Source organism: Eutrigla gurnardus (assembly GCF_963514095.1).
Source record: "Eutrigla gurnardus genome assembly, chromosome: 2".
NCBI lineage: Eukaryota > Metazoa > Chordata > Actinopteri > Perciformes > Triglidae > Eutrigla > Eutrigla gurnardus.
The window spans coordinates 790603-815602 of record NC_139916.1 but is presented as its reverse complement, the minus strand read 5'-3'; the positions used below and the strand labels follow the sequence as shown (position 1 = coordinate 815602).

Here is a 25000-nt window from a genome sequence, read left to right as displayed (position 1 = left end):
TCAGCTCTGTTGGTTCAGAGGAGTAATAGTTTGTGGTTTTATGAACTTAATTCTGTACTAACGTGTTATTTCCGTGGTCTCCGTGGCTCCTCAGCAGGCCGACATTAAAAGACAGAGATGTGTGGATTACAGGGCGTAATTGACTCTGGGAAGTGGATCCATCTCAACAGGGGGCTGGAGACCCAGCGGGGGTCCGGTACCAGGGGGGGAAACCTCTTCAGCTGCTCCTCCACCTTCCTCCTCCTGGTCTCTTTTGTTCTCCGCCGCCTCTCCTTGGTCTCAGCGTTTAGCGGCCGCTGAGCCACGACGTCGTTCAGACGCTTCACATTTGCATTTCCATCACAAACATGAGCCAGATCTGATTTTCTCATGCCTGAAGAAGAAAATGTGACCTGTTGTGATGTATTTAGAATCACATGCGGTCCAGTATTTAGTCCAGTTCTCAGGTTTCATTGAGCCGACATGAACCTGAATCACACAGAGACGAGATGAATCATAATTCATCATTGTGCTTCCATACTTCTAACCTGTTCTTCACATCCTCATTACACCCGACACCAGTGACTCAGTTACATTTACGCTGTGATGTCAGAGGCCCCGGGGCCCGAAGGCTCCCGGCATCGTGGATTTTTCAAATATGCAGCAAAGAGACGTTTGCAGAATGTATGGCAGTATGTGTTTCATCAGGAGGAATCCTTGATGGTCAGTCTGCTGACATGATGCAGGATCCTGATCAGCATGGATCCACTAGAAACCAGCGAGTTGGAGGTAAATGCATCAATAATTATGAGTCCACACCCCCGATATTCCCCTCGCCCCATATCTTGCGATCTCATTGGCTCTAGATGGATTGTCGGTCACGGGGGCGAGTGCCGCTTTAGTCCCTGTCCTCTAAAACCTAAAGTCATCTAGTTGGAACAGCTCCGTCTCACAGCTGTTCCTCAAACAGTCACAACATTGAAATCCAGTGATTCGTGGACATTGACACATATTTTGTTGTTGTCGCTCAGCACGACATTCAAACGGAAGTATTGTTCTGGACCAACAAATCCACAACAAATCCACTTAGCTGGGTTCAGGCTCAATGTCCTGGTTGGGTTTAAAAGAAGAACCGACAGTTTAAGCAACAAAACCAACTGCAGGAGGATCGACTTTCCTTTGAGTTGTTTTCCTGCTCAGAGACACAAAAAATATAGACAATTGGTTTTGCTAAACACGGAACAAATAGTTTGGATTTCTATTTCACAACGTTCCATCAGAACAATGAGGACCATGACATCATTTTAAGTACATACTCTATGCTGCTTGTTTGCATTAAAAGAGGATTATGATATCGGCTAAAGAAAATCGGCTACTTTCATGTGTCACTGATAAACTTTACCTTCAGATAATATTCTGTTGGCAGCTTCGATCAACACAATCCATGTGAAAGTGTCAACAAACATTAAAGGAAATGTGATCTTCATCAGCTGATTATGTCAGGGTCTAGTTTTCAGACTCTCTGCTGCACATTAACACATTAAACTTAATTAATCACCACACAAGGTAATATTCTATTAAAGAGACCAGCTCAGAGGATGAATCAGAGTCCTGCAGCAAGTTAACCTGACTCATCAAAAAACCCTCCCCCGTCTGATGTTATGGGTCGGCTGCCCTTAGACCTGATTATGCCACCTTTATGCCCAACCCCCATCGCCACCAATCTTTTGTCAAAAGAACGTGAGGACAAAAGGTTTCAGAGAGCCCATCAAAGGGATTAATGTTCATTGATGCACCAGATCCAAGGTCAGATCCTGCTGGCAGATCCAAGGTCAGATCCTGCTGGCAGCTGTTGTTCAAAGTGCACCGCGAGTCTGTGGAATGCGTTTTTGTGGTGAAGAAAAGGGCAGGAAGTTCCTACATTAGAACCCCATTAAAAACAAGGCAACGTGGGTGTAGAAGGTTCCGACATTAGAACCCCATTTAAGAAGGTGATGTGGGTGTAGATGGTTCCTACATTAGAACCCCATTAAACAAGGCAACGTGGGTGTAGATGGTTCCTACATTAGAACCCCATTAAAAACAAGGCAACATGGGTGTAGATGGTTCCTACATTAGAACCCCATTAAAAACAAGGCAACGTGGGTGTAGATGGTTCCTACATTAGAACCCCATTAAAAACAAGGCAACGTGGGTGTAGATGGTTCCTACATTAGAACCCCATTAAACAAGGCAACGTGGGTGTAGATGGTTCCTACATTAGAACCCCATTAAAAACAAGGCAACGTGGGTGTAGATGGTTCCTACATTAGAACCCCATTAAACAAGGCAACGTGGGTGTAGATGGTTCCTACATTAGAACCCCATTAAAAACAAGGCAACGTGGGTGTAGATGGTTCCTACATTAGAACCCCATTAAACAAGGCAACGTGGGTGTAGATGGTTCCTACATTAGAACCCCATTAAAAACAAGGCAACGTGGGTGTAGAAGGTTCCGACATTAGAACCCCATTTAAGAAGGTGATGTGGGTGTAGATGGTTCCTACATTAGAACCCCATTAAACAAGGCGACGTGGGTGTAGAAAGTTTCTGAAGAACCTACCGCTGATGGTGGCTCTCTTTGGCAGGATGGTGACAGCTCCCACGGCAGCGTCCTCCAGCTGGTGGATCGGACTGTTCTTGGCCCCCCAGCTGTCTGAGCCGATCCACAGGAAGTGACCGACCTGGTCCGCTCGCTTACTGGCATTCAGGATACCCCTGGACCCAAACATAGACCATCATGAGTCACATTCAGGATACCCCTGGACCCAAACACAGACCATCAGACCTGTAGAACCTCCAACCTAGTGTTGGCAGGTCGTGAAATAGACCCCATCCTCTGACTAATCAGGAGTATCCCAGACCTTGTTGGGGGTTCATACAGGCAGGCCACTAGCATCTATTAAATGATCCTGTTCATCGTTCCACCAGGAATTCCAGCACTAAGGTTTATTCTTTATTGTATTAGGATTTACCTGATGTCCTCGTCGGAGGCGAACAGGATCACGCCCCTGGCGTACCGAGTGTCCAGCAGCAGACGGATGATCTTATCAAAGTCGGACGGTTTGTGGTCGTGAGGGATCTTCAGCGACTGAGCAATGCAGATTCCACCTGGAAGACAAAACAAATTCATTCAATTCAATTCAATTTGATTTCAAATCACAACAGAAGTCACTTAACACATTGAGCAGGACTAGAATACGCTCAAAATGTCAAGAGTCAACACAATTTCAAAGTCCCAACAACACCCAGGGGCAAGCGTTACAGGGACAGTGGCGAGAAAAAACTGCCTTAATAGGCTTTTAGGCAGAAATCTCGTGCAGCCCAGGCCCTTGGGTTCCAACTGCATTTGGTGTTGGTAGTATGGTAGTAGTAGCATTAACAGTAGTGGTGGTATTAACAGAAGCAATAGTATCAACAGTAGTAGTCCATGGCAGCAGGCACAGCCACGCCGAGATGGATTCATCCCAACCACGTCGCCGTAAACCAGAAAGCAGGAGTAGTTGAGCAGTCACACAGCGAGCAGGTGGAGCTACAATATGGTGTTTCCAGCATCAGGCCAGTTAGCAGTCTGCATCAGTCAGGACCTCAGTGGACTCTGCTGGACCAGAAAGCATAGCCAGACTCCCGGAGTGATCCCGGGAGTAGTCAAGTTAGTGACAGTAGAGATGCCGATTTTAGTCAATTACTTTAATTAAAAATACAGGCGGTAAGAGGCAAACAAGACCACAACATCGGTGCAGTCTGGATCAGGTTCCACCACGGTCCAGGGAGACCTGCTAGGCAAGAGAGCACAGGGACTCCGGGGGAACATACACAGAGAGAGAGCACGAGAGAGAGAGAGAGAGAGAGGGGCTCAGTGTGTCACTATAATCCCCCAGCAGTCTAGGCCTATAGCAGCTTAACCAAGAGCTGGCTCAGGGCAAACCTGAGCCAGCCCTAGCTATATGCGGTGTCAAAGAGAAAGGTTTTAAGCCTACTCTTAAATGTGGGAACAGTGTCTGTCTCCCGAACCAGAACCAGAAGACGGTTCCACAGAAGAGGACCTTGATAGCTGAAAGCTCTGGCCCCTGTTCTAATTTTGGAGACTTTAGGAACTACAAGTAAGCCTTTATTCTGAGAGCGTAGTGCTCTAGCAGGACAGTAGGGTTTAATGAACTCTTTAAGATAGAGCTCATTAAGTTCATTCCTAGTGTTAAATTACAGTTAACACTAGGAATCCCAGACCCTGAAGACTCCGAAGACCCTGAACATCCTGCCGGATGTGACTGATGGACGGACGGAAGGCACTTGAATCATCCCATCCAGGTCAATGAGAGTCCTTCAGGTCTCAGCAGGGTCTGGGTCCACCTGACGGATCAGACATCAGGAAGTCGTCTCCCGTGGAGAAACGATTGTCTCTCTAAACTCTTCACCTCCGATCCAGCGTTTCTCTCACCGATCAATAACGTGGCAGCAGATCACAATGAACCTCCAGTCTCGTCTGAGAGGTCAAAGGTTAATGGGATGTTCACAGGGAGGCTGGTTCCATCAGGACATCAGCAACCAGAGCAAACATCAGACTCTCTCTCTTTGTTTTCTTTCTTCTGTCCCTTTGCTTCGTTTCCTTGACATCATTCCTTTCCTTTGTACTCTTATTTCCTTTCTTTCTCTCCTCCTGTTTTCTCTTCCTCCTTTCTATTCCTGTCTTCCTTTACTTCTCTTATGTTTCTCTTCTTCTTCAACTAGGTTATGCTTCTCTTTGTTTTCTCTCTTATTTTAATTAAGTTGTTGCTTCTGTTTTCTTTCCTCTCGTTCTCTTCCTCTTCCATCCTTTCTTTAACTTGTCAAATAAATAAATAATGTTTTTCTCTATTGTGTGTCTTCTTCTGTTTTTCCTTTTTCTTCTTTCATTGATACGTTGTTTCTTTCGTTCCTTTTCCTCTTCTTTCATGTTAGTTATCTGTATTTTTGCCTCTCCTCGTTTTCTTTTCTTCTATTTTTCTCTTTCTACTTCAAAATACATCTTGTCTGTTGTTCTGTCTCATCCTCCTTTCTTCCCTTTCTCTACTTTTATATTATTATTCATAGTTCTCTCTTTTCCTTCCATCATTTCTCTAGTTTATGTTTTTATACCCCTTTTCTTCTCTTTTGTTCCTTCCCATCATTTTTTCTGTTTTTTTTCTCTTCTTCTCTCCTCTTTTACATTTCCACTATCATTCTTCTGTTTTCTTTCATGTTATTTATTTATTGCATCACTCTGTCCTGTCTTCCTTCTGTCTGTATCTTTTGACCATTTTCCATTAAAAATAACTGAAAATTAGTCGTTTTTCATTTTAAAATACAAAACATTTTTCTTTTCATGGTGAGCAAATATTTCAATTCTTTGGTTTCGTACAACAAAGAATAAAATCACCAGAAAACTAAAGAGACACAGACGTCCATCTTTAGTTCCTCCTTTAAAAACTGCATTATGTAAATGGAACATTCTGGCTGCAAAGGTCCAGTCGGGCCGAGAAAAAGGTGAAAAGGTCGTGAAGAGTCTTCCTGTTCCTGCGGCGGGTCGGAGCCTCAAACTGTTCGCTACTTTAAGTTGAATCAGTTTTCTCTTTTTACAGTGTTTGTCCCCGTTTCTTTCCCAGTTCAAACTGATCGGACGTCACGGGATCACCGGGGGATGAAGATTAATCTGGCAGGTGCATGAATGTCTCCACCATGATAATCCATGCAGATAAGGAGATCCCCCGGTGTGGTGGTCCACCAGCAGATCCACAGACCTGAACATCAGCATCGGACCGTTTATCATCCTCCACTGTTAACGACTACACTAAGTTTGATTTCTGGATTCTGATCAGATGCCAGACCTGGATTCTGATCAGATCCCAGACCTGGACTCTGATCAGGTACCAGACCTGGTTTCTGATCAGATACCAGACCTGGATTCTGATCCGATATCAGACCTGGTTTTGGATCAGATCCCGGACCTGGATTCTGATCCGTTGCTGCAGGGAGGCGCCGGACATTTACATCCCCGGAGTCTCCGGCAGTGAGAGAGACACATTAAGTTGACAGGCATCTCTCCTTAATTGGGTTCTTCACTGGCTGCTGATGTAGCACCTCATCATGGTGGCTTAGGAGCAATCAGAGAAAATGAATGTTTACCACGCCGGATCCTTCTCATCATTACCGGCTGATATATTTATATATGTGCTCTCCGCCCACATCCTGAAGCTGCAGCCACATTTAAGTTTCCCGTTCAGGTCAGCGAGCAGGAATCCATCAGCCGGTTGGTAAACGGTGGAGACGAATGTCCTGGTGATGCAGCTCATTAAAGCCACTTATTAACCTCATTCATCCTGCTGATTTCATAGGAGAACACAACAGTGACACATCATCACCTTTTATGTGCATATGTTGAGTTAGCTAACACAGAGCAGAGCAACGTGATGATTCCACCAATCACATGAAAGAGTGTCATCTTCATATTGTTGCTTTCTTTGTTACAGAAACAGTTTGAGTTTCTAACGTTGCGTTTCTAACATTGCATTTTTAACGTCGCGTTTCTAACGTCGCGTTTCTAACGTCGCGTTTCTAACATCGTGTTTCTAACGTTGCATTTCTAACGTCTCATTGCTAACGTCGCGTTTCTAACGTCGCGTTTCTAACGTCGTATATGGTCCTCATTTATATAGCGCTTTTATCCAAAGCGCTTTACAGTAATGACTGACATTCACCCATTCATTCACACACTGACGGCACCGACGGCGGAGTTAACCACGCAGGGCGACAGCCAGCTCGTCAGGAGCAATTAGGGTGACGTGTCTTGCTCAGGGACACCAGGCACTCAGCTAGGAGGAGCCGGGGATCGAACCGGCGATCTTGCAGTTGCCAGCCAACCCGCTCTACCTCCTGAGCTAAACCCCCCAACGTCGTGTTTCTAACATCTTTCTAACAACTTTCTAACCTTGTGTTGCTAATGTCATGTTTCTAACGTCATGTTGCTAACATCGTGTTTCTAACCTCGTGTTGCTAACGTCATGTTGCTAACGTCGTGTTTCTTACGTTGTGCTTCTTACGTCGTGTTTGTGTGTCTGTGTTTGTGTGTCTGTGTACTGATGTTTGTGTGTCTGTGTTTGTGTGTCTGTGTACTGATGTTCGTGTGTCTGTGTTTGTGTGTCTGTGCTTTTGTGTGCTGGTGTTTGTGTGTCTGTGTGTCTGTGTGCTGGTGTTTGTGTGTCTGTGTTTGTGCGTTTCTGTGCTTCCTCTCCTGCAGGATTACCGAGAGCGTATCTCATCACATCGTCTCTCACCTGAAGGAACACAATGCAAGGACGGCATATTTATGTGTGAGAGGCTTTTTCTGCTCCGTCGGGTGAATTGATTCAGAGAAGCTGCTGGACCAGGACCAGGACCAGGACCAGGACCAGCCGAGCGTCCTGGCAGGAACTGCTGGGCGCTGGCTGAACGGGGGCGAGGGCAGGCGAGCAGAAAGGAAGGGTTTCAATGCTCCGATCTTAAATGACATCAGAGAACAGTGCACTGAGGAACCAAACTCTGGTCTCTCGGTTGATTGGTCCAGTGAGTCCATCGGATCGATCCTTCTTTTATACGTTCTGAGGGTGCGATGCTGCTGCAGGAATTACATAACAGCTTCTGAATTTATTCTCCAGTCGGAGTAAAAGCACCGATTGCTTCGACACAAAAACAACTCCGTCTCCGACAAAATGATGTTCTCTTACAACAACGGCATTCTCTGTTACATTTCCTGGGAAATGGATTCTCTTCCAGATTATTGTTGCAGTTGCAAAAATGTAAATTTGAAACAACCCCCCCCCCCCCCCCCCCCCCAAAAAAATGCAAGAAAGGACTTTGGTTTGGTTTGTTCACACAGGACACAAACTGCCATCTCCTAGGTGAAAGTCCTGTGTTTTCTTTTTTGACCCTGATATCTGCCCTGCAAATACAACAACAAAATATGTTTCCTCGAAACATGATTGACAGTCGTGTTGTCTGAACGACCAGCGTGAACCACTCGTACAGAGATTCTTTTATCAGTCACACATATGAGCGATCTAAGAAAACGGCCGTCCTGATTGGTCCGTTCCTATCGTACGAGTCATGTGCAGATGGTCCAACACATCGCCTGGTGTGTGAATAAACATAAATATATATAAATTAGGGATGCAACGGTTGTCAATATAATATTGAAGCGTACGGTACGCCATGCACGGTTCAATACGCAGGTATTTTTGGTTTTGCAATAAGATTTCATGTGATTTCACATTTCCATCCCTGTATTTCTCTCTGAATTGGCTATGTCGATGCTTTAGAGGAGCCCTTGAACGCAGCATGAGTTCACGCGCTGCGATGGGAAAATGCCTCCCTGCCGAGTAAATTCCTCATGTCCTGGAAGCAGCATCATATATATATATATATATATATATATATATATATATATATGATGCTCCCAACAAGCTGATTGTACCGGTGCAGAAAACACAAGAACAGAACAAGTGCAGTGAGGACCTTTATTTCTAAAGATTTGCAGGCCGTTTCCGTAGCTTCCGTCACCAAATCAAACCGCTCGATCAGCACTACACTGCCATGGAGCACATTTTTCAGTACTGACGTAATTCCCGACGTCTATAAAACAACAGAAAGGCATCAACGTGGAACTGGCTAAAGCACAGAGCCGAGCACTGACCCGGATAGTTGGACCTCTCGGGCAACAGAGCGTTATCTCACTGTGACGTCCGCTATATGTCGGCGATGAAGAGCAGTACTCCAAACCCATCCCCTGCATGAAATTCATATATAGGCTACTTTAGTACAGATATTTGTATTTAAAACGGTGACTTTATGTTTACGGGTTTATTTATTTACAACAGTGAGTTTATGTTTTAAATATGTACATATTTCAAAAATGTACATTTACTTTTGAATTTGTTTCACCCTAAGGCTAAGAAGCACTTTTGCATATCAAAGTGTATTAAGTATTTATTTATTTTAGTATACAATACACTTGAATGTGTCTGAATGTAAAAAAAAACAAAAAAAAACTCAGCTTATAAGCAAAATAAGAAATCACTTTTGAATATATAAAAAGCAATTTCTTTTCTCATGTACAAAATGTGTACCGAAACTGAACTGAAACCGTAACCCAAGAACTGAGGTACGTATTGAACCGTGGGCTAACTGTATCGTTGCATCCCTAATATAAACCGAGAGAAGTAGGACCATTTTCTCATAGACTTCTATACAACCAGAGAGGAGTCGCCCCCTGGTGGCCAGCAGAGGGAATGCAGCTTTTAGGACCTTCTTGTCTTAACGGCCACCCGGTCTGATCAGAACATCAGTATAACTTCTTCCTGCAGGTAACAACTAACAGTTGAAAACACCTGAAAACGAATCCCGAAGACGTTCCTGTCCCTTTAAGTCCGAATGTCGTACGTGTTTGCGGGTTTCCATCCCGAGTCTCCGTGGCGCTCGCTGCCAGGCAACAGGAGCGGCGGAGAGATTGACCCGTCCAGATGAATTACTGTCATAACGTGAACCGGAGCGCTGCACACACGGAGCTATTGATCGGCCTGTAATCTGTCCTATGGAGCATGGAGGATCAATCAGGGTGATCGGTGGGATGCCGCCATGTCACGTCCATTCAAACGGAGTATATCTAGCCCCCCCTCCCCCCCCCAAAATACCGGAGGTCTGCCCTCCATCCATCAGCTGTGTGAGGGCCACTGATCTCCAGTCAGTCTGCTGGGAGACGCCATTCCATCCCCCACAGACCAGACACGCCAAGGGGCTGATTGGTAATCAATACCTTTAACTGGGAGATAAATACACGTTCCATATTTATATTCATTGATTACATTATAAAGCTTTGATGGGGTTGACATGCATGAAGTAGTCACTGAGGGACTTTGAACTGGTTCATTTAATAGTAATGCTTCTATAGGACCTAGATGAGGAAACGAGACCACCATGGGAGCCACACCAGGACCAGACCCAGGACCAGTACCAGCACTGTCAGACCCAGCAGGGTTCTATAGAGGTCTATGATCTAGAGGGTTCTATAGAGGTCTAAGATCTAGAGGGTTCTATAGAGGTCTAGGATCTAGACAGGGTTCTATAGAGGTCTATGATCTAGAGGCAAAAGTAACACAGCAATGATGGCAAGCTTTAATGCCATAGACTCTAAAACTCTAGTGGAAACGGTGACAAATCTAAAATCATCCACCTGCTGCCTTGATGCTTTACCTACCAACTTTTTTAAGAATGTTTTTGACTGCCTATCAATAGACGTATTGCAAATAGTTAATAACTCCATTCAATCAGGCAATTTCCCAAAGGCCTTCAAAACTGCAGTCATTAAACCTCTTCTAAAAAAGCGGAGCCTAGATGCCTCTATTATCAACAACTACAGACCAATTTCAAATCTACCCTTCATAAGTAAAATAATTAAGAAAGTTGTCCTCCAACAACTAAATCACTTCCTGGCTTCAACTGGCTGCCACAACAACTTCCAGTCAGGATTTCAACCTTTTCATAGCACCGAGACGGCCCTTATTAAAGTTGTAAATGACATCCGTCTTAACACAGACTCTGGCAAAACTTCAATATTAATGCTATTAGACCTCAGTGCTGCATTTGACACTGTCGACCACTCAATACTCTTGGACAGGTTGGAAAACTGGGTGGGGCTCTCAGGCACAGTCTTAAACTGGTTCAAGTCATATCTACAAGATAGGAAACGGCCGTCCTGATTGGTCCGTTCCTATCGTACGAGTCATGTGCAGATGGTCCAACACATCGCCTGGTGTGTGAATAAACATAAATATATATAAATTAGGGATGCAACGGTTGTCAATATAATATTGAAGCGTACGGTACGCCATGCACGGTTCAATACGCAGGTATTTTTGGTTTTGCAATAAGATTTCATGTGATTTCACATTTCCATCCCTGTATTTCTCTCTGAATTGGCTATGTCGATGCTTTAGAGGAGCCCTTGAACGCAGCATGAGTTCACGCGCTGCGATGGGAAAATGCCTCCCTGCCGAGTAAATTCCTCATGTCCTGGAAGCAGCATCATATATATATATATATATATATATATATATATATATATATATATATATATATATATAAATATATATATATATATGATGCTCCCAACAAGCTGATTGTACCGGTGCAGAAAACACAAGAACAGAACAAGTGCAGTGAGGACCTTTATTTCTAAAGATTTGCAGGCCGTTTCCGTAGCTTCCGTCACCAAATCAAACCGCTCGATCAGCACTACACTGCCATGGAGCACATTTTTCAGTACTGACGTAATTCCCGACGTCTATAAAACAACAGAAAGGCATCAACGCCTCTATTATCAACAACTACAGACCAATTTCAAATCTACCCTTCATAAGTAAAATAATTAAGAAAGTTGTCCTCCAACAACTAAATCACTTCCTGGCTTCAACTGGCTGCCACAACAACTTCCAGTCAGGATTTCAACCTTTTCATAGCACCGAGACGGCCCTTATTAAAGTTGTAAATGACATCCGTCTTAACACAGACTCTGGCAAAACTTCAATATTAATGCTATTAGACCTCAGTGCTGCATTTGACACTGTCGACCACTCAATACTCTTGGACAGGTTGGAAAACTGGGTGGGGCTCTCAGGCACAGTCTTAAACTGGTTCAAGTCATATCTACAAGATAGGAAACGGCCGTCCTGATTGGTCCGTTCCTATCGTACGAGTCATGTGCAGATGGTCCAACACATCGCCTGGTGTGTGAATAAACTATTTTGTTTCCATTGGCGACTTTGTATCAGAACCTACCAATGTAACGTGTGGAGTCCCCCAAGGTTCAATCTTGGGGCCGACTTTATTCAACATCTACATGCTCCCACTAGGACAAATCATGCAAAATAATAACATTGACCACCATTGCTATGCCGATGACACCCAAATCTATGTAGCACTATCACCAAACGACTATCGCCCCATAGATCTTCTGTGCCAGTGCATTGAGCAAGTCAAAGACTGGATGTGCCAAAACTTCCTACAACTAAATGAGGACAAAACTGAGATAATTGTTTTTGGTGCTAAAAAAGAAGGTTTAAAGTAATTCAACACCTTCACTCTCTGTCCCTGAAAACCTCAAACAAAGCCAGAAATCTTGGGGTTATTATGGATTCTGATTTACATTTCGACAGTCACGTCAAATCAGTAACAAAATCAGCCTACTATCACCTAAAAAATGTAGCAAGACTTAGAGGGCTCATGTCAGCTCAAGACTTAGAAAAACTTGTACATGCCTTTATTACTAGTAGGCTAGACTACTGTAATGGTCTCCTTGCAGGTCTTCCGAAAAAAACTGTCAGGCAGCTACAGCTTGTTCAGAACGCTGCTGCTAGAGTTCTTACAAAGACCAAAAAATGTGAGCACATTACACCAATTCTTAAATCCTTACATTGGCTCCCTGTATGTCAGAGGATTGATTTCAAAATCCTCCTGCTCACATATAAATCAATACATGGTCTAGGACCGAAGTATATCACTGATATGCTCCCACTACATAAGCCTTCTAGACCACTAAGATCTTCTGAGACCAATCTGTTAGTGATTCCCAGAGTAAACAACAATCACGGGAGAGCATCATTTAGTCACTATGCAACAAAAGGCTGGAATAAACTTCCTGAAGATGTAAGACTTGCCCCAACTCTGACCACTTTTAAAACTAGACTGAAAACTTTTATGTTCACCATAGCTTTCTGCTAAATCTTTTAATGTCTGCACTGTTTTTAATTATTGCAAATATGTTTTTATTCTATTTTCTTTCTGTAATGCATTTTTAAAATTTTTATTATTTTCTTTTAATTCTTCTATTTTTCTTTTCTTTTTTTCTTCTCACTTTGTTTTATGATGTGAAGCACTTTGAGTCTGCCTTGTGTATGAAATGTGCTATACAAATAAAGTTGCCTTGCCTTGCCTTGCCTATAGAGGTCTAAGATCTAGAGGGTTCTATAGTGGTCTAAGATCTAGACAGGGTTCTATAGTGGTCTAAGATCTGGGGGACTCCAGCCTCATAAACACGACTTATTGCCTCCTCGGCAGCTCGTACGCCGCTGACACTCTGTCCTTTGAATTTATCTGAATGAGTGTCGACTAAATATTGATCCAGATGATCATTCTTCTCTGAAAGCAGGTCCACGTCTGTGTGTGTGTGTGTGTGTGTGTGCCCTGCAGAGAACTGAATTATGACCTCGTTCCTCCTCGACCACCGACTGGAGGAGTTATTGGCAGCGAGCGTCTGAACTCACAAGGTCGAGTGTTTTTATTTTACGACCATAGTGACGTGTTGCCGTGGAAATCAGAACGACTGAACGCTGAGAAACACAACGATTAACGTTCATGAAGCGTAAACACATGATCTGTCAATCAGCAGGTAGCCCCGCCCCTAAAGCTTCCCCTGCTTCCTGCTCAGTTTGACTCTGAATGGACCAAAAGCTACTGAATGAACCTCATGCTGAGTATAAATATTCATTGGTGTGTCCAAGGTACTACAGAGTACACATCAATGAGTTTTCCTGCCACAAATACCTCCGATCACTTTCCGATCACGCAGGTCTGACGTGTGAAATGTGATCAAACAGTCGAGTGACGTTAAAAAGGCGAATGTAAAGGCAGTAAAGCTGATGTTACTTTTACTTTGAAGTGGAAAACGTCCAACTTCATATTATAACTGAGGAGAGTTTTAACAGATTGAACTCTGTCGGGATCAGATTATTGTTCCAGCCGTAACCTGCTAATCTGATTTAAATGGTATTGATGAGGCTGATTGGAGAACGTAGAACGTCTCCATGAAAACTGTCTAAAGTTAAAAATGCAGAAACATCATAAATATCTCACAGCGTCTGATCAAATAAGATATAAATGGTTTGAGAGAGAGAGATGGAGAGACTTTCATCATCACAGTCGTTCTCCTTCGACCGATCAGCAGAGATCAAAGCTCTGCTGATCGGTCTTCACACGGAGGAAACGGAGCCACGCTGCTACACCAGCCAAGGGAGGGTTCCCCTCAAACGTTCTAACGTACGTTCCTCTCAAACGTTCTAACGTACGTTCCCCTCAAACCCCTCAAACATTCTAACGTACGTTCCCCTCAAACGTTCTAACGTACGTTCTTCTCAAACGTTCTAATGTACGTTCCCCTCAAACGTTCTAACGTACGTTCCCCTCAAACGTTCTAACGTACGTTCCTCTCAAACGTTCTAACGTACGTTCCCCTCAAACGTTCTAACGTACGTTCCCCTCAAACGTACTAACGTACGTCCCCCTCAAACATTCTAACGTACGTTCTTCTCAAACGTTCTAACGTACGTTCCCCTCAAACGTTCTAACGTACGTTCCTCTCAAACGTTCTAACGTACGTTCCCCTCAAACCCCTCAAACATTCTAACGTACGTTCCCCTCAAACCCCTCAAACATTCTAACGTACGTTCCCCTCAAACGTTCTAACGTACGTTCTTCTCAAACGTTCTAATGTACGTTCCCCTCAAACGTTCTAACGTACGTTCCCCTCAAACGTTCTAACGTACGTTCCTCTCAAACGTTCTAACGTACGTTCCCCTCAAACGTTCTAACGTACGTTCCCCTCAAACGTACTAACGTACGTTCCCCTCAAACATTCTAACGTACGTTCTTCTCAAACGTTCTAACGTACGTTCCCCTCAAACGTTCTAACGTACGTTCTTCTCAAACGTTCTAACGTACGTTCCCCTCAAACGTTCTAACGTACGTTCCCCTCAAACCCCTCAAACGTTCTAACGTACGTTCCCCTCAAACCCCTCAAACGTTCTAACGTACGTTCCCCTCAAACCCCTCAAACCTTCTAACGTACGTTCCTCTCAAACGTTCTAACGTACGTTCCCCTCAAACCCCTCAAACGTTCTAACGTACGTTCCCCTCAAACCCCTCAAACCTTCTAACGTACGTTCCCCTCAAACGTTCTAACGTACGTTCCCCTCAAACGTTCTTACGTACGTTTTTCTCAAACGTTCTAACACCCGTCCCCCTCAAACATTAAATAAAACATTCCCCCCCCCCCCCCCTATACATGTAGAATTTATTTGCTCCAATTAAATGATGAAAGTAACTGAATATCAAGCAAAAACAAATAATGCTAACCTTTTTTTTCATAGATTAAGCTGCCATAATGTGAGGATTTGCGTCTTACCTCCGTTTTGTAAATATAATACTTTTGTTGGGACAAAAATAAAAACCTTCGGCTCTGAGAACATGGGGCTTTATAGACCACACAGCCAATTTAGTCATATTGATTCATTGCTATTAATCCAAATACTCCTTTCTGAATCTCAACGCAGCTATGATGATGTCATCAGCCACGCCGTCAGACTCCGGTATCAGGCATCCGTGAGATTGAACTATGAAATATTAATGACCAGGCACCAAAATAATAAAACATGGAATGAGAACATTTCGGTGGCTGAACCGATTAAAGCATGAATCTTTTGATGCTGATTATCCCACGTAGCCGTCCTCACATTATTCCTCGACCACTTCTATTCTTCTTCTCGTCTCCTTTTGTTCACGTTCCTGCGATGCAACGAAGCAGATACACATTCCAATATGGAGGTCCATTACTCATCACACATCTGCACAAACAGGGAACTCCACCGCCAGCTGGACCTCCAGCACCACAGAAGGAGAGTTCCATTAGTGCTGGCACCTTAACTCAAGAACGAATACTCAAACTATGAAATCAGGTCTATAGACAACACACAGCTGAGGGACTGAAGCTGTTCTCTGTCAGATTCAGACTTCAGGCTGGTGCTTCTCATCCTACTTGATTCTGGAGAATTATTTTAAATATTCATGTTGACCTGCTGCTGGACGGATGTTTGGAAAAATACATATTATGAAAGAACCTTATACTTATAAATTATTTTAATATTTGAATGTAATGTTGATTAATTATTTTAGTCGAGCACATTTCAGAGGGAAATTATTTTTACTGCATCTTTTTTACTTTACTATTAGTTAGAGAGAGAGAGAGAGAGAACCTGCCAGAGCAGAACATAAATGACTCAAGATATTAATTTAATGTACACAATTATTATTTATACAGTATAGAAATGTTGGCATTAATTCATAAATAAAATGTGACATTAATTGATACGTGTTGAGGACGTTGAGCCTCTGTACATGGGGCGGATGCCCTAACCACTGCGCCACCGGCCGCCACTTCTTTATATATTTTTTAACAACTCATTATTAAGTTTGCAACAGATTCCTAATCTCCACATAATATTCAAACATGTAAATCCCTGTTTCCCTCATGTTCATGAAAACAAGGACGGGTAGTAGAGTAAAATGAGCTAGCATGTTAGCTTACCAGCTCGCTAACATGCTAGCTCACGAGCATGTTAGCGAGCTATTATCATATAAAATAAAGGTTGTAATATGAATCTAGTGAATCTTGCTTGTGGTGCCCATATACTTTAAATAATAGGCACGTTTTGTAGGAATCCTGTCAGTAGTGATTTCCCATGAGCCTCGGGGGCGATGCATCGTACATAAAGGGTGGAGGACTCCATGAGGGCGCCGGACCAGGCCGGCTTGGCCTCATTAGAGATGATGAATGAGGAGCAGCACTGGGAGGACACCAGTCAAACCAGTGCTGCTCCTCTTTTAGGGTGTTTACGGTGATAACGGGCCTGATGGAGTCTCATAATTCATATCCATGTTTGAAGCAGAAGGTCCTGGATTTCAAACAGGAGAAGACATCTGTAGACCAGAAGGAACATCCTCCAAGCTCTTCACACGTCTGCATCACTCGTATCATAGATATGTCTATATATCATAGACATGAAATATACGTTATTCTGCACGTAGAGAACAAAACGCTTCAGACTGACCATCGAAGGTAAGAAAGAGACAAATATGATTATTTATCATCTTCCCATGGAATCAGTGTCAGAGGACGGGGGAAAAGAGAGGAACAGCTGGGTGTCATCTGCGTAGCAATGGTAGGAGAATCCATGCGATGTGATAACAGAACCTAGTGATCTGGTGTATAGTGAGAACAGAAGCAGTCCTAATACTGAGCCTTGAGGGACACCCGTGTCCAGAGAACAGGGTTTGGACATAGAGCCATTCCATGTGACCTGAAAGGATCCTGATTACATCAGACTCCATTGAAGACAACAAGCCCAACTTTCTTAATAAACAAAATGCTCTAAAACCCATCCACCTCTGAACAGCTTTATTATATATATTATATTATTATATATCAGGTTGGATCCACAACAACGTACGTTCTCCTTGAAAATCTGAACAAAGCAAACATGTTCATATTCCTCCTCAGGACATCTCTGCTTTGTTCCTCCTCCTCCATTATTACTTACCCTCGGTGCTGCTGGTGATGAGAGGGAGAAATACCCCCCCCCCCCCCCCGGTAGAGCCCCCCCCCCGAGAGCTCATCTTGTGACACTGAACTTGCTGTAATAAATTCCAGTGAGAGGAACGAGCCCCAACCATCCTAATGTTGGCTTTAAATACACACACACACACACACACACACACACACACACACACACCCTCATCAATCCTGCAGCTACTTGTCTTCGACAGGTCGGTCCGGGGGACGAAGCGGTAACGACCAGACTCGTGTGATGAAGTGGTTCTTTACAGACACACACTGCAGTGAGTGCGTGTGTGTGTGTGTGTGTGTGTGTGTGTGTGTGTGTGTGTGTGTGTGTCATGTTTACGTTATCCTCTCTGGTTCTTTCAGTCAGAAGGTCGATAGAGAAGCTGGTCTGAGTGAGTCGGTCTGCTGAGGAATCCTCAGAGTGTTGAAGATGCAGAAAAGTGGTGGTGACATCATCACTGGTGGTGACATCATCACTGGTGGTGACATCATCACAGTGGAGGGGAAGCATGTCGGTCTGGACGGAGCTTTAAAGACTTTGTATCTGAAGACAGCGACCAACGGATGACATCACGGCGAAGACGTACTTAGTGGACGTAGATGAAGTCACGGCGTCCCCCGACCAACGGATGACATCACCGCGACTCGTCCACTTGTGGATCCCGTGGAGGGTTTCAAAGGACCCCCCCCCACAAACAGCCTTCTGGTTCTTTAAGAAAACTCCTGTCTGACATTTAACGAACAAAACAAGCTCCTCCTCCGTTTGGAACAGTGACATCACCAACACGCCTCTGAAAGGTTCACATTCTCACTTCGAAACAAGATGGCTGCCGATGACACGCTCCTCGCTGGGAACAAGTAAAGAACACGCCGGCCCTTAAGCTGCAGATCGTAAACCAGCTGTGTCTGCTCCTTAATTGGAGGTTTCTTGCCCAAATGCACCTTGGGAGTCGTAGTTGACTTATGTCTCTTGTTTTTTTATGTTTACAAGCTTCTTGTTTTAATCAAGTGACTCATCGTCTGTTCTGATGATTCAACCAGGTCTTCAGGTCCGTCGGTCTCTCTGAGGATCATCAACGGGACTTGGACTTGCTGAGGCAGCAGGTCTACAGGAGCCGGTTCCTCTGTGAGTCACTCTGTTGGGTATTCATTACTCGCTGTGAAGATAACAGAAGCTTGCAGGTTGGAATGTTTCTTCCTTTCGTGCGTGTCCCTGCGGGTCAGGCTACCAGCTAACAGCCGTGTGCATGTTTGCAGCTGGGATGGACGGAGGCGGCTCCTGTCAAACGGCTTTAAAGGGTCGGTGCATGCTCCTCGGGGGTCTGAAGGTGTTCAGAGTCCGGAGGTTTCCGTGGATCCAGCACCATGTGGCTGTAGGGCTGCAGGTAGGCAGCGGTGGTCCTGGGGGTCCTGGTGGCAGAACCGGATTCCTACTGTGTATAAATAGATGGGGGAACAGTCACATGACACATGTGATCTAGTGGCTTTGGTGATCCACCAAACAGACAAACAACCTCAGTTTCGCTCATGTCTCCCGATCGCCTCAGAACGCCTCGTTGAGTCTGCCAGACGGATGTGAGTGCGTCACGCTGCTCCTGGAGACGCCGTCGCTCTTCTGATGGATTTATGGCTCATCGTCGATTCCTTCATGATCACAGCTGATTAGAACTAGAACCAGTGAATACAGACATCAGTGATTTAAACAAAAGTTTATGTGTCTCCTAAAGCTATACATTTATGAAACTATTTATAGTTGTTGTTTTTTGTAAAGTTTATTCTCAGGTTTTATGGGATTTTATTTTGATGGTTCGTTAGGAGCTAAAATATGTTGAGAACCTGCTTTGATTCATTTCTTTTTTATGTAGACTTAAAGTAGTGTGAAAATGTCAACATTCACATGATCTGTGTTGACATAACATAATAATAATAATAATAATAATAATATGCTTGGGAGCAGTTTTGTGTTCAGGTTCTAAAAGCACGAGACAAACGATGCATCTGTAAAAGGTTCTTGTGTGGAAGTGAGGGGAGAATCGGTCGTGGTTGAAGCTTCCTGTTTGAACGAGTGGATCCATTCAGTATCACGTATTCATGGGGAAATCACATCCTCTTTCATTCACGCTTAAATTGGCCCCTGGCTGCAGTTGTACCGCTGAAGGCTTCACATTGTGCAGTCGGGCTCCTGCCTGTGGCTCATACAGCTAAGGGAAATTATGGGATGTTTCACATCAGACTGGATACGTTTACAGAGTCATTCAGGCTCTGCCGTCTCATGAAACGACCATTCATAGTGACACACAGGGAGCACAGCTGACAGGAAGTCTGCACATAAAACACTGCATATATATATATATATATATATATATATATATATATATATATATATATATATATATATATATATATATATATATATACATAGTTTACATAAGAGAAGGAACATTATTAAAGAGTTGTGGTTCAACTGCAGATAGATAGACAATATTTTACTGAATTAAAGTCAAATAAATTGTTAACTGTAGTAATTTGTGTATGAGCAGCACCCTGACTGGATCTGGATCCATGTGGATTCTGGTGCACCACGAGCAGCACCCTGACTGGATCTGGATCCATGTGGATTCTGGTGCACCGCGAGCAGCACCCTTAGTGGATCTGGATCCATGTGGATTCTGGTGCACCACGAGCAGCACCCTTAGTGGATCTGGATCCATGTGGATTCTGGTGCACCACGAGCAGCACCCTGACTGGATCTGGATCCATGTGGATTCTGGTGCACCGCGAGCAGCACCCTTAGTGGATCTGGATCCATGTGGATTCTGGTGCACCACGAGCAGCACCCTTAGTGGATCTGGATCCATGTGGATTCTGGTGCACCACGAGCAGCACCCTGACTGGATCTGGATCCATGTGGATTCTGGTGCACCGCGAGCAGCACCCTTAGTGGATCTGGATCCATGTGGATTCTGGTGAAGCTGCTAACAAAGTTAGCTTCATAATTCAAGGTCAACTTTACAGCTAAGTGTTAAAGTCATCTTAGTAGCTAACTAGCATTGGTAGCGTGGTAGCGACCTGTCAATCAGCAGGTAAGCCCCGCCCCATAAAACATGTAGGACCATTTTCTCATAGACTTCTATACAACCAGAGAGGAGTCGCCCCCTGGTGGCCAGCAGGGAGAATGCAGCTTTACCACCAATTAAAAGAAAGAAAATAAAAACCAGTTCTTCCATCAAATCATTTCTATAGTCACGTCGATCTCCTCTACTGTGTTTGAAAATCCGACTTCCTCCTTTGCTGCCGTCATTATTCCTCCCACCATTAGTGGGCACTGTCTCTTACACATAAACAGATGTGGTCTAGTAGATTCTGCTGGAATGACGACTCTCCCAGATTTTCCTCCTCATGGCCTGAAGTCTTCTTGAATGTTTTACTTATCCATTACAGACGCTTGTGTACGTGATTTATATGTTCGTCTAAATGTTGTGGTTTGGTTCTTTTACTGCACGTTCCTCGTCTTAGTGACCAATCGAAACGCTTTACAACCCACACACACACACACACACACACACACACACACAGGTCAGACATGAACCATGGACCAGGAAAGAATAAATAATACAATTCATTTCTTCATATTTTTATATCTAAATCCAATGTTTTTTCTTCTTGAAAAATAAAACATGATGCATGATGACATCAGCTCTGACCAAACTATTCCAACCAATAATATGACATCGGTCCATTAATCAATCTAAAACTAGAGGTCGTGCCCCGCCTGTCTGTCTGACAGACAGACAGACTCAGCATGGATAAATATACCAACAACACGACTCTGTCTCACAGCGGGTCGTGAAATTGTTCTGAAATACAATCTGTGGGTTTCGTGTTTGGAGACAGGAATTGTCCATTTTCTTTGTGTCTCTGAGAAGGAAAACAACGTGGACGGGAAGTCAAACACAACCATGTGACTCTGAAACGTCTAATGTAGTGATGTAGAATCAAATACTGAGGAAGACTACTGATGGGGAGGTGGATGGGTCCTCCAACAACAACAACGACAGGATTTTAACCACCAGACCCTGTGGGACACCGCAAGTCTCAAAGTGTTGTTGTGAAATGATGTTTTGTTGATTTTGTTGCCTAAATCCAACTTTAGTTGGAGAACAAGATGGAACGAAAGACGGAGAAGCAGGAGGACACGTCGTCCAGACATTTACTACTTTTACTACTGTAGAGGATGATGAAGAGGGACAGAAGGACAGAAGGAGGACGACGAGGTTGGACACAAAGTCTGTTCATCATTCACACGGCGATCCGAGGCCGATACGAGCTCGTCCTCCTCGGGGGGAAGACCTGATCTCACATTCATCACTTAGAGGCCTGAAGACCCAACGCAGAGGCTGCACAGACAACCAAGCATCACACATTCAACAACACTTCCATGTTCTTACCTATTTGATCATAGCACTGTTGTTCTTAAGGTATCCTTGCTGAACAGCTGCTGTTTCTAATTTTTCACTCTTACTTTATCGGCAATGATATGTTGTGGTTTCTTTCTTTCCACAAATGTACTTTTTGTAAGTCGCTTTGGACAAAAGCGTAGCTAAATGCCCTAATTGTAAATGTAAATCTGGAAAACAGAGGCTGCAGGGACAACCAAGCATCACACATCTGGAAAACGGACGTAAAAACATGACAATCACAATACATGCTTTTTGCTTTTGTCTCATTTTGACAATAAAGTCGTACAAATGTAACCTCTGTAAATATATCAGGACGTTGTGGTCAAAAGACCCTGGATCAGTTTCTCGTCATTCCACAGTAACATTCTTGGTATCCCTAGAAAGTGGGAATTCCCAGCTTTCTCTTGCACCTGAACTCACCTGGCAGTGAAACACACATCAGCTGCTGTTCACTCCGACTTCAATCTACATTCTTGTCACAGTATTTCACAGAGGACGATGTTATTTTGGCCCTTATTTGCTTCCTTTGTAGATACTTTAGTTTACTTACATGGATCCATATTCATTAGATTCTTACATTTCCATGAGAACAGATATTTGCATCAGCCTCATGGTTGGGGAGTGTTTTGTTGCTTCTGTTAATACCACCACTACTGTTAATGCTACTACTACTATACTACTACCAACACCAAATGCAGTTGGAACCCAAGGGCCTGGGCTGCACCAGATTTCTGCCTAAAAGCCTATTAAGGCAGTTTTTTCTCGCCACTGTCGCTGTAACGCCCCTGAGTGATGTTGGGACTTTGAAATTGTGTTGACTCTGGAAATCTTGAGCGTATTCTAGTCCTTCTCAATGTGTTAAGTGTCCTGAGATACCCATGAGCCTCAGCTGCTGTTGAATGAATGAGGTCATTTCAAAAGCTTTGTTGAGAAAATTGTTATTGACCGCATCAAAAATGTATGAAATTGAAATTTGCATCATTTTGTCAACATCCCGGAATGTGAGGATGTGATTGGATGTTTCTTGGTGAAATGCACACTGGGAGATGTAGTCGACTTGGTCCTGACTGGTGCATGGAAGCAGCTTAACATAGTTGTGATTGGCCCTTAAGCTGATGTGTGATCTGAAGATTGCTCGGGGTTAATGGGAAAGAAATGCCGACATTTAAGCGCTGCAGAGTTATTGATCTGATCAGATGGAAATCATGGATATCATTACATGCCTGCAGCTTACGCATGTTTACATGCCATTATAACTGGAGCAGCATGATGTTCTGCACGTCACATGCACCGTGGAAATGGATGTAAAGATAATAACGATTGATGAAATGGAAGAGTGCACTCTGAACATCACCTGCAAGCCAATGTGAATATTAGACGTGAGATTACTGCTGTGATATTAGCAAACAACCAGCCAGCCAGAGAATGGATTTACAGCATTCAGTAAAAAAATAAAACTACCAACAAATATAATAATATATAAGATAAAAATGGATGGCCTCTTTGCACACATCTCTACATATCTTTACTGTCTGTGTAACTTCTTATTTAAACAAAATGTTGATCTGGTTTACAAAACACACCAAATATATTTTACATAAGAACTTTTAAAATGTAGTTCATGTTTAGATCATGTGTCATTAGTCCGTTCACCCTTTCCAAACGGACCTCTCCTCTACGGTCCCAGCCCGTTGCCTCCAGAGCGTCTCGTTATGTTTCTGAGCTTTAAAGCTCAAGATCCAAATCAAACGGTTGATGGTGTTTTAAAGTATCTAATATTCATCTTCCAATAGAGGGATAGTATGTGGAGGAAAACATCTCTGAAGTTCTGTTTCCACTTATCACAGATCAATTATTGCTGAACATATTTGAAGTCGTTAATCTGCAGCCACAGATTCTCTGAGTGTTTGTGGAAGCAGCAGGTGGTCATGCTGTGTTCAGTTTCCCCTCTGGGTTCCAAGACATGTTGGTTAGAACAACATCCAGGATCCCGATGGGGAGTAACGGCAGCGCTCTGCAAAGCGTTCTTGCACAAAGTATTACACTCGTCCCATCAAACAGAATTCAGTACACGAAATCTTCGATTCATTTAATTGTTAAAGAATCTTCAAATATTTGACTTGATAACAAGTTGATTGGGAGAAAAAAACAAGGTTTCAGAAACAACAGGAAGCTCATTATTATTATGATGTACGAGGTCTTCAGTAATTGCTGCAGATGGAGACCCGCGGCTCACGGAGGCAGCGGAGCTACTTCATTACGACTCGAACCTCAACTTACAGCTGTGATACTTGTGTATTCAGATTCATGAGGTTTCAGTCCATAAATCTGCTTCACAAGCAGAAAAACATTTTCAAGCTGTCTTCAGTGACAACGTCGTCGTCCCGTGTTAGTTGGATCAGTGGATCCGCTCACAGAGAATTCATTCTGGTTTGATTTGTTCTGCCATGTCAGATGACGGAGACGAAAGTGGGTCGGCATCAAGGACTCAAGTGGTTTAAGCCTTATGTATCAAACAGGTCTTCTCGTGGTTCCTCTTCAGACCTGTGGGGTTCCCCAGGGATCCATATTCAGCATGTATATGACTACTACACTACCGCCGGGACCGATTGAAAACAAACACAAAATCCAGTACCATTAATATGCAGATGACACACAAATCTATGTCCCATAACAAAATCAGTGACGACATCATCCTTCATCTGGCCTGGAAGACAAAGTCCTGGACGGCCAAAACCTTCTCCACCTAAATGAAATAATTCTCTTTGGTTCCCCAAACTCTATTTTACAGAACCATCGTGGATCCTCGTCGTCACATATCAGACCTGCAGCCAGAAACCTGCATGTGAGACGACACAGCTGCCTTTCTTTAGAAGAAAAGACCGTCACGCTTTGATCAATTAAGGAGCTCATCAAAGATCAGGTCTAGACCTCCAGTCATTTTGTATCTCTCCTCGTTTACATTATTGTAACTCGTCTTCTCCAGCTCATCCAATGAAGACCACAAGACAAAATCACATCCGCCCAGTCTCAGCCCACTTTGACTGGTTACCACCTTTAATGTACTTTGTGGCCCCTAGTCCAG

At 43.7% G+C, this 25000-nt stretch overlaps 1 protein-coding gene across 2 annotated transcripts in view; it reads right to left on the bottom strand.

Moving 5' to 3' along the window:
- grm7 (glutamate metabotropic receptor 7) overlaps positions 1-25000 on the bottom strand; it is a 139564-nt gene that overhangs the window by 54461 nt on the left and 60103 nt on the right. For both annotated transcript variants that reach the window (XM_084034325.1, XM_084034326.1), the window contains exons 3-4: positions 2994-3129; positions 2582-2736 (exon numbers count right to left, since the gene is read on the bottom strand). In XM_084034325.1, the coding sequence (XP_083890451.1) occupies positions 2582-2736; positions 2994-3129 (291 nt within the window). The remainder of the gene's footprint in view (positions 1-2581; positions 2737-2993; positions 3130-25000) is intronic.